Here is an 11,361-nt window from a genome sequence, read left to right on the forward strand (position 1 = left end):
TTCATCTTTGTGGTTCTCTTTCTAAAGATCAGTTGCTCTGATTGTGGTTATCCACTTCCTCCCTCTAGAGAAGCTTCCAAGAGAGATAAGTGGGAATATAACCAGAGAAAACGAAGGTAAAGTCTAAAAACAGAGCAGAAATGGACAATAGAAGATAAGAGGGAGGTCTACCAAGACGGAAAATGGGTTGGATACAGTTCAAGTTGGCAGAGAGTAGTTAAAATTAAAGATAAATAGCTTGCCTTTTTGAAAGGGAAAGACTGGATTCTAGATTCTGAGGATTTGCTGGTATCAGGCTTTAGAAAATGTAAAGTGGCTTAAACATAGAGTTGGTTAGCATTTAGAAAAGAAACTAGAGATAACTCAGAGCAATTAACCTCTTTTTCTTTTCTAATAAGATATCTACATTGGTAGAGCAGGATCACTGATATGAGTTAGGGATTTCAGAAAGTCACGACAAAGTTTCTTTCATGATAGCCTGGTAGGCAAAATGTAGCAACCAAAACAAGATGATAGTACAGATAAGACTGACAACTTTATGATGACAGGGACTGTCATTGACTTGTTCAATGCTGTACCTTCTCTATGCATCACAGATCCTGACCCAGGCTCAAAATATTTGTGTTGCTTTAGTAAAGTTAGGTGCATTCTGATGACTGAAGAGCAATACCCAAAGTACATTGTTTTCTGGATCTCTGTCAACAGATTTAATTTTATTCGCCTTAATATCCCCAGGAGATTAGAAAATACCTGGCATACAGTAGGCACTTAATAAAATGTGATGAATGAATGAATTAATCTATAGGTCTTTTATAACAGTCTTACAAGGTTTTTTTTCTTACTCTTAATCTAGTCAATGTTTTAATCAGTGGCTTGGTTGAAGATATATTAAAACAAGGGATTATCAGTTACTGCAATTATACACATTGAAATAATGAATAGATTAAATGCAATGGGTGAAAAGGACATATGTCAATATTAATATGGCAAAATTTAATATCACTAAATCTATATTCAAAAAATGCACAAGGCCAAAAAAGAAGCACAAGGCATATGATCCAGCAATTCTACTTCTGGGCACAGGCATATCTCAGAGATACTGCGGATTCAGTTCCAGACCACTGCAATAAAGCAAATATCACGATAAAGCAAGTCAAGTGAATTTTTTTGTTTCCTTATGGATACGAGTTGTTTACACTATGCTACAGTCTATTAAGTGTGAAATAGCATTATGTCTAAAAAAATTAATGTCAGAATCAATTTTAAAATACTTTATTGTGGAGTGCCTGGATGACATCGTTGGTTGGGCAACCAGCTCTTGGTTTCGGCTCAGGTCACTATATTAGAGTTGGGAGATTGAGCCCTGAGTGGGGCTCTACACTCAGCAGGGAGTCTGCCTGAGATTTCTCTCCCTCTCCCTCTATCCTTCCACCCCTTGTATGCACACACTAGCTCTCTCTAACATAAACAAATAATTTTTTTAAGAAGAAGAAGAAAGAACATATACTGGCTCATAAAATTATCCGTATCAAGCATAAAAGAATTTAAATCATACAAAGTTATCTGACCACAAAGGGATTAAGTTAAAAATCAAAAACAGCAAAAAAAAAAAAAAAAAAAAAAAAAGCTTCAAACATATGGAAACTTAAAAGCACACTTAAATAATCCATAAATCAAACAGGAATTTTCAAGGGAAGTCAGAAAATACTTTAAACTGAATGAAAATAAAAATATAACATACAAAAAGGTGTGATATGTAGCTAAAGCAGTGTTTATGCAGTAATCATCTCATTACATACTAATATTAGGAAAGAAGACAGTCTCAGATCCATAAGCTAAATTTCCATCTTAAAAAAAGTATAATAAACAAAAATATCACAAAAGGGAAGAATTAGTAAAGATAAAAGCAGAAATCAATGAGATTAAAACTAACTAAATAAAAAAAAAAGAGGGGTGGGGCACAAGAGAAAACAAAACCAAAAGGTGGTTTTTTGAAAAGATCATTAAAATTGAAAACCTCTAGCAAGACCAACAAGAAAATAGGAGAAAAGACACACTTACCAATTATCAGGAAAGAAAGAAGGAATCACTACAAATCTCACAGATGTTAAAAGAATGATAAACGAATACTACTACACAGAATTCAATGCACATAAATAGAACCACTAAGATGAATCAGACCAATTCCTTAAAAACTTTGAAATATTAGGGAAACAAAAGCAAAAATAAACTATCAGGACTTCATCAAAATAAAAAGCTTCTGCACAGTGAAGGAAGGAAACAATCAACAAAACTAAAAGACAACCTATAGAATGGAAGAAGATATTTGCAAATGACATCTGATAAAGGGTAAGTATCTAAAATCTATAAAGATTCAACACCCAGTAAATAAATAATAAATAATCCAGTTTAATAATGGACAGAAAGGGTGGGATCCCTGGGTGGCGCCGCGGTTTGGTGCCTGCCTTTGGCCCAGGGCGCGGTCCTGGAGACCCAAGATCGAATCCCACATCGGGCTCCCGGTGCATGGAGCCTGCTTCTCCCTCTGCCTGTGTCTCTGTCTCTCTCTCTCTGTCTATCATGAATAAATAAACAAAGTCTTTAAGAAAAAGAAAAGAAAAAAAAAGAAAGGGTGCCTGGATAGCTCAGTCAATTAAGTGTCTGCCTTTGGCTCAGGTCATAATCTCAGAGTCATGAGATTGAGCCCTACATCAGGCTCCCTGCTCACCGAGGAATCTGCTTTTTCCTCTCTCCCTGCCCCTACCCCCACTCATGTGCTCGCTCTTGCTCTCTCTCTCTCTCTCTCTCTCTCCCCCAAATAAATAAATAAATAAAATATTTTTTTTAAATGGGAAGACATGATAGACATCATTCCAAAGAACACATCCAGATGGCTAAGAGACACATGAAAAGATGCTCAACATCACTCATCATCAAAGAAATACAAATCAAAACTATAACGATGTATCACTTCACCAGTAGAATGTCTAAAATTAACAACACAGGGTATGACACTTATTGGCAAGGATACAGAGAAAGGGAACCCTCTTACACTGTTGGTGGGAATGTGAACTGGTGCAGCCACTCTGGAAAACCGTATGGAGGTTCCTCAAAAAGTTGAAAATAGGGAGTGGGCAAATAACCGCGGCTCTCCAGGCGGCCCGATGCTCGCACCACGTCGAGGCGCAAGCAGGCGAAACCCCAGCACATCAACTCGGAGGAGGACCAGGGCGAGCAGCCCCCGCAGCAGCGGGCCCCGGAGTTTGCAGATGCGGCTGCAGCGCTGCGGGCCGCGGGGGAGCCGGGGGCTCCAGTGAACCACCCGGGGACCGGCAGTGAAGCCAACAGGGATGGAATGACTGCAAAGAGGACTCGTCGGGAGGAGGCTCACATCTGTGAGAAATGCTGTGCAGAGTTCTTCAGCTTCTCGGAGTTCTTAGAACATAAGAAAAATTGCACTAAAGCCCCACCGGTGCTCATGATGAACGACAGCGAGGGGCCGGTGCCTCGGGAGGAGCTCCCCGGGGGCTGGCCACGCGCCGCACAGCCCCGGCGGCCGAGCAGCCTGCCATCAACATTTATCCGAGCCCAGCCAACCTATGTCAAAGTCGAAGTCCCTGGTGCGTTTGTTGGACCTGCTACCCTGTCCCCAGGCACGACACCTTTGCTAACGGCCCAGCCACGCCGACAGGCCAAACAACACGGCTGCACACGGTGTGGGAAGAATTTCTCCTGGGCGAGCGCTCTTCAAATTCACGAGCGGCCACCCTCACTGGGGAGAAGCCTTTCGTGTGTGACATATGTGGGTGAGCTTTTACCACCAAAGGCAACTTGAAGGTCCACTGTATGACGCATGGGGCCAACAATAGCTGGGCACGCCGTGGGAGGAAGCTGGCCATCGAGAACACCATGGCTCTGTTAGGAACTGATGGGAAGAGAGTCCCTGAGATGTTTCCAAAGGAAATCTTGGCCCCTTCGGTGAACATGGAAGCAGTACACCACCGTGCTCAATGGAGGTCTGGCCATGAAGACCAATGAGATCTCTGTGATCCAGAGTGGGGGGATTCCTACCCTCCCAGTCTCCCTGGGGGCCAGCTCTATTGTGAACACCACCACTATCTCCGAGATGGATGGCTCCCAGGCTGCCATCAGTGCTGAAGTGGAAAAACCAGGTGCTGCCAACAGCGTCCCCAAACACCAATTCCCTCACTTCCTCGAAGAAAATAAGATTGCAGTCAGCTAAGCTCTTTGTCAAGGGAGAAATGCAGGCAGAATGACCTCTAGAACTCTACTTTTTTTTTTTCCTTGTTAAAAGAACCCATCTCCTCCTGTTTTTCTTACTGATGTGCAAATGATGTTTACAGTTGTGATCACAACCTCAGGCAAGTCCTACAATCAGATGTTGTTATGCTGCTTTGCAAAAAAAAAAAAAAATTGAAAAAATCGAAAAAAATCAAGAAAGAGAAAAGAAATTGAAAAAAGAAAAAAATTGAAAAAGAAAAAAACAAAAAATACTAAAACATATACAGACTAGAATTTTTTTTTTCTTTAATTTTGGAAAGAAGCGGGTCCTGCAAAGTAGCGTTGTTACTTGCGACAAACTGTATACATAAAACCTTTGTACAACCAAGAGTAACTATTTACAAAGACTATCCTCCTATTTCAAGTTGGAACTTACTGAACTACAATGGACAAGACAACTGTTAGCCTAATTGGGGGAGGGGGTATTGTATACTTCCCTGGTGACTGTATGCGGGTACATGGACAAGATCTGGCATCTGTTTAGGGACCTGTTTCGTATGACACCCCCCCCCATCCCTGTACCCATCCTTCCTTTTTTTTTTTTTTTTTTGTTCCTGAATGTACTTTTTTTTTTTTCTTTAAGGTTGTAGAATTACAAAATTCCTTCAACCTTGGGACCTTAGGTAGGATACCCTCAAATGGACTGGTTTAGTCCTTAGGGAGTCAATGTGTGTTGCTGCTTATTTAAATAGAGTTCATTCGGAGCCCCAAGAGTGCCAATGTACTCCCTACACTTTCCAGATGCCTCCTTCCTGAGCTACCAGGAGGGCTAGGCACCTAAGCAGGGACCCTCAGGTGACTTAATTTGGTTCGCCAGTGCCTACTCGATCAAAGACCTGGGTTTTCCTTCTTGAAAAAACTCACAGAAAGGGCATATTTCTTACAGGTTCACATACTACTTTGTACAAAAAAATGTCCTTGGTGCAGCTTATGCCAAGTTAGTATGAAGATTGTTCTTGAGTATTACATGAAGGCTATGATGTTCGAACAGGCAAGTCATGGGTGTGAAAGCTTTAATTTATCTACCTCATTTATTTTTTATTTTTGTAGCCATAGTGTCTATTTTCCTATTTTATGACCGCTGAAGTGTTCTGACACCCTGTCTTAAACCTGAGTTGACATGTGGTGGGAGCAGCTGGACGTTGACGATACTTTCATGATTCTTTTTTTTCTTTTAACTCTCACCCCCCCCCCTTTTTTTGTATATGTAATGATGAAACATGCTCTGATGGTTGAACAAGGAAGGAGAAAGAAAGACCTTAATTTCCAAGTGGAGAATCTCCTTCTTTGTGGAAAAGTAGATCAAGACTGTTAACAAAAGTTGGTCTGTGTTATTGCACCTGACTTTAGGATCCAAAAATTTTTTTGCCACGTTGTGCCTTTCCTTCTGGAATTGTAAGTTGAGAACACAATGCTAGTACCTGTTTACACTGTGAAGTGGATATTGTTACAGAGAACACGCCAGAGCCTTTCTCCCTGTTAAGCAAATCATGCCCGTGTGAATGTATAATCTGTGGAGAAACCCCTGTAGTTTTTACCTGCTGATGCTGTCTGTCTTGTTGGAGAATAAATTTTGGATGTTTCTTTTTTCTCCCCCCCCCAAAAAAAAAAAGTTAAAAATAGAGCTCCCCTACAATTCAGCAATTGTACTACTAGGTTTTTACCCAAAGGATACTAAAATACTGATTCAAAAGTATACATGCACCCCCATGTTTATAGCAGCATTATCAATAATAGCTAAATTATGGAAAGAGACCAAATGTCCATCCACAGATAAGTGGATAAAGAAGAAGTGGTATATGTATACAATGAAATATCACTCAGCCATAAAGAAGAATGAAATCTTGAATGATGTGGATAGAGCTAGGGAGTATTATGCTAAGCAAAATAAGTCAGTCAGAGGACAAATACCATTTGATCTCACTCATATGTGGAATTTAAGAAACAAAATAGATGAACATGGAGGGGAGGAGAGAGGCAAACCAGAAAACAGACTCTTAACTATAGAAGAAAAACTGAGAGAGGGTTAGAGGAGGGGAGGTGGGCAGAGGAATGTGTTAAATAGGTGATGGGTATTAAAGAGGACACTTGTGATGAGCACTGGATGTTGGATGGAAGTGATGAATCACTAAGTTCTACACTGAAACTAATATTACATTGTATGTTAACTAACTGGAATTTAAATAAAAATTTGCACTTTTCCAACGGGCTACATACACTGCATGCAAATTAGTCATTTCCAGGAAACGGGTGCTGGCTTTGTAGGCTTCAACATGGAGACAACTAGGGGAACTGCTGAGCCGGTTCCTGGGGAACTGGTGTCTGTGGCACATGCTCTTTCTCTCCCAGCCGAGTCTTATGGCAATGATCCTGATATCAAGATGGCTTGGGCCATGAAAGCAATGCAGCATGCTGAAGTCTACTACAAGCTGATTTCATCAGTTGACCCACAGTTCCTGAAACTCACCAAAGTGGATGACCAAATCTATTCTGAGTTTCGGAAAACTTTTGAGAAACTCAGGATAAATGTGTTGGATCCAGAAGAACTCAAATTAGAGTCCACTAAAGAGAAGTGGAGACCATTCTGCTTGAAGTTTGACGGGGTTGTAGAAGACTTCAACTGTGGTACTTTGCTGCGACTGGACTGTTCTCAGGGCTACAATGAGGAAAAAACCATCTTTGCCCCAGGATACAATTTCTTGCTATTGAAATTGCTCAGAACCGGGAAGGCTATAACAAAGCAGTTTACACCAGTGTTCATGACAAAGAAGAGAAAGAAGGCAACCATGGAAGAGAGAAAGGAGCTGACAGTGGACAAGCAGAAGAGAAAGGAGCCAACAGAGAAAGAGAAAAAGCAAAAACCAATAAAGGAGAAGAAAAAGAGAAAGAAGCCAACAAAGAAATCAGCAAGACTGGTGAAACAGCTATGTTAGGGATACAGGGAATAGCACTCTGGAAGCTGTGACTCAGCTAAGTCTACAGATTCCATGATGCCACTTGCACAGACCCCTGTGGTTAAATGTATGTCCAGGGCACCCGGGTGGCTCAGTAGTTGAGTGTCTACCTTTGGCTCAGGGTGTGATCCCAGAGTTCCAGGATTGAGTCCCACATCCGGCTCCTGCAGGGAGCCTGCTTCTCCCTCAGCCTACGTCTCTGTCTCTCTCTGTGTGTCTCTCATGAATAAATAAATAAAATATTAAAAAAAAAACTTGCAGAGTAAAATAAAATAATAAAAAATAATTTTTTTAATTTTTAACTTCAAAATATCAAAATTCATGAAAATTGCCTTAAATAACCCAAATTGCCTTATAACTAATGAAAGAGTTGAATCTATAGTCAAAATCTTCTGAAAAGAGATTTCCAGGTCCAGATGGTTTCACTGGAGAATTCGGCCAAACATTTAAAAAAGATATTACATCGGATCCCTGGGTGGCTCAGTGGTTTAGCGCTGCCTTTGGCCCAGGGCCTGATCCTGGGGTCCCTGGATCGAGTCCCACATCGGGCTCCCGGGTGGAGCCTGCTTCTCCCTCTGCCTGTGTCTCGCCTCTCTCTCTCTCTCCCTGTGTCTGTCATGAATAAATAAATAAAATCTTAAAAAAAAAAGATATTACACAAATTCTACACAGTCTCTTCCAGAAAATAGAAGAGGAGGGAACACTTCTCAACTAATTTTATGAAGTTAGCATGACCTTGATGACAAAACCAAAGACAGTACAAGAAAACTATAGACTAACATCCTTCATGAACAAAGATGCAAAAATCCTCAACAAAATATCACCAAATCTAATCCAGTAATATAAAAAATACACCATGACTAGGTGGAAAAAGAAACCTCATTCAACGTCTTAAAAATTAATCAATGTGGGGCACCTGGGTGACTCAGTGGTTGAGCATCTGTGGCTCAGATGGTGATCCCAGAGTCCTGGGATCAAGTCCCATATCAGGCTCCCGGTAGAGAGCCTGCTTCTCCCTCTGCCTCTCTCAATAAATCTTTTAAAAAATTAAATTAAAAAAATCTTCAGCAAACTAGGAATAGATGAGATCTTTCTCAGTGTATTGAGAAAAGGCATTCTCAAAAAAAAAACCTACAGCTAACATATACTTACATGAAACAGTGAATGCTTTCCTTCTAAGGCCAGGAACTTGACAAAGATGTCTACTCTCAAGACTCCAACTCAATATTACTAGAATTCCAAAGAAATAAAGTGAAATAAAGTAAGAAATAAAGCAAAAAATAAAATAAAATGCATACAGATTAGAACAGTTTCACAATGTGTAGAAAAGCCAAGAAATCTACTTTTAAAACTTCCTAGAGCTAATAAATGTATTTAACAAGATTGAAGGCTACACAGCCAACACAAACACCGATCATATTTTCATACGGCAGCAATAAGCAATTGGATACCAAAATTTAAAACACAATACCACTTAAAATAACTCCAAAAAATGAAATATCAAGGTATACATCTAAGAAAACTTTTACAGGAACTGTATACCATAAACCTCAAAACACTGATTTTAAAATAGATGTGAATAAATGAAGAGACATATTATGATCAAGGACTGGAAGACTCAACAGAGTAAAGATGTCATTTGATCTATAGGTTTAATGGAATTGCAATCATAATCTCAGCGATATTCTTGGCAATATAGGCAATCTAATTCATATATTTATATGGAAAAGCAAAGAGACTAGAGCAGCCACAATAAATTTGAAAAAAAAAAAAAAGTTGGAGCAATCACACTACTCTATTTTAAGATTTACTACAAAGCTGCAATGACCAAGAGTATATTATTAGTGGAGAAATAGATACAAAGCAATGGAAAAGAAAAGAACCTAGAAATAAAATCACAATACATTAATTTTTACCTTGATGCAAAGGCATTTCAATGAAGATAGGGTAGTTTTTTTAAACAAATGATGTTGGAACAATTGGGCATCCGTATGGGGAAAAAAACCTCAACCCATACCTGTACCATACACAAAAATTAGCTCAAAATGAGTTATAAATATAAATGTAAAATGTAAAACTATATAATGGTTAGAAGAAGAAATATAAAAAGATTCATGGCCTGGGATTAGGCAAAGTTTTGGGACATGACACCAAAGACACAATCTATAAAAGAAAAATTTGTACTTAATCCAAATTAAAAGCTTTTACTCTATAAATGATACTGCTAAGATAATGAAAGACAAGCTAGAGACTGAGACAAGTTATTTGCAAATCATATGTCTGATAGAGGACTTGTATTCAGCATATATATGTATTTTTTTTTAATTCTCAAAACTCAATAATGAGACAGCAACTCAACTAAAAGATGAGAAAAAAAACTTGAAAAAAACTTTCACTGAAGAGGATATTCAGAAGGCAAATTGGTGTAGTCTAACACCAATTTCAGTCAGCAGGGAAATGCAAATTAAAACCAGGATGAAATATTACCCAACACCTATTAAAATGGTAAAAATGAAAAATAATTGACAATACCAGGTGCTGACAAGTATGCAGAACAACTGTAACTCTCAAATACTGCTGATAGAAATGCAAAATGGCACAGCTACTCTGTAAAGTCATTTGGGAGTTTTTTTAAATAAAATTAGATGTATCTGATAATTCTACTCCAAAATATTTAGGAGAAATGAAGTCCATGTTCACAAAAAAATTGACACATGGGAGGTTACAGTAGCTCTAAGAAAACTGCCAAAACTTAGAGAAAATCAAATGTCCTTAAATTGGTGAATGAATAAGCAAATTTGGTGTACCTTTACAATAGACTACTACTTGGCAATAGAAAAGAATGCACTATTGATACATGCAACAACTTAAATAAATCAAAAAGGCACTAAATGGAGTGAAAAAAATCTAATCTCAAAAAGTTACATATAGAATGATTCCATTTATGTAACATTCTTGAAAAAATAAAACTATATGATGAAAGAAGACTAGTAGTTTCCAGGGCCTAGGAGTCAGAGGAGGGTGTGATACAAAGATAGAATAGGAGGGAACTTCAGGCAGATGATGAAACTATTCTATATCCTGAGTGTGGTTGTGGTTACACAAATATATACAAGTATTAAGACTCATAGAACTGTCCACTAAAAAAAAATGATAATTTAAGTGTATGTTAACTGTTTATATACATTTTTAAAGTAAGATAGGACAGTTTTTGTTGGCCACAGCTCAATACATGCCAAAAGTGTGATTTGATTACTAAGAAAACCCCCATAAACAGCAAAAGCAAAACCGTCTTAGGCTGCATTAATGGAAGAATTAAATCCAAATCAAAGAAAGTATTGGATCTTATACTGATCAGACCACACTTACAGTTTTCTATTCTCTTTAGACATTGATAAAATCAACTATCTAGAGGAAGGAGACCAGAATGAATAGAGAATGGTGGAAAGAAGATATTTAGCCTGGAAAAGAGAAGGAATGACACGGCAATTCTCTTACTCTATTAGAAAAATTGCTCAATTGTTTACTAAGTCTTATTTTGTATCACTCCTCACGAAAGAATTGGCTCCCTGGGAAATAGTCACAAGAAGGCAGACCTCAGATTACTATAAAGAAAAGCTTTCTGATAATTCAAGTCATGAATAAGTACAATGACCTGCCTAGAGAAGCAGTGAGCTTCTCATCGTTGGAAATCATTGGACATGTTTAAGCAGATGTTAAATAACCATCTGTCAAGGTTATCCTCAAAGGGATTACTTACTTCACTGAGTAGGAGACTGATCTCTTTAACCTCTCGAGTCTCTTCAAACTCCATCTCCTGTATTCTAAATTATAAAGGTTGTTATAAATCACCCCCCACCCCTGCTGAGTGTATCTCCAAGTCTCTACAATTCATTGGATTGTACATTAGGTACAGAGTGCTCACAAAATCCCTTCGGATTCATCCTAAAACTGATGGTCCCAGAACAGCCTTCGAGGGGCTGTTTTAATGATTTCCAACCTGCAACAGTAAAGATATGCAGAGGAACATGTGAAAAAATCAAACTTGTGCAAAGAATGGATAACTTCTAATAAGAATGTATAGGGAATATCTAATTCTGCTCTA

The 11,361-nt window shown here is 38.7% G+C and overlaps 1 protein-coding gene and 1 pseudogene across 1 annotated transcript; both read left to right on the forward strand.

The window, feature by feature from the left end:
- The first annotated feature begins 2,962 nt into the window (after positions 1 to 2,962).
- LOC112668259 (sal-like protein 4) lies at positions 2,963 to 4,409 on the forward strand (annotated as a pseudogene).
- A 2,141-nt stretch (positions 4,410 to 6,550) lies between these two features.
- On the forward strand, positions 6,551 to 7,235 carry LOC112668261 (protein PBDC1-like). The gene has a single exon (XM_049106258.1). The coding sequence runs from the start codon at positions 6,576 to 6,578 to the stop codon at positions 7,233 to 7,235; it is 660 nt and encodes a 219-aa protein (XP_048962215.1). The 5' UTR covers positions 6,551 to 6,575.
- Positions 7,236 to 11,361: the final 4,126 nt, after the last annotated feature.

This window comes from Canis lupus, chromosome 36 (genome assembly GCF_003254725.2).
Source record: "Canis lupus dingo isolate Sandy chromosome 36, ASM325472v2, whole genome shotgun sequence".
Classification (NCBI taxonomy): Eukaryota; Metazoa; Chordata; class Mammalia; order Carnivora; family Canidae; genus Canis; species Canis lupus.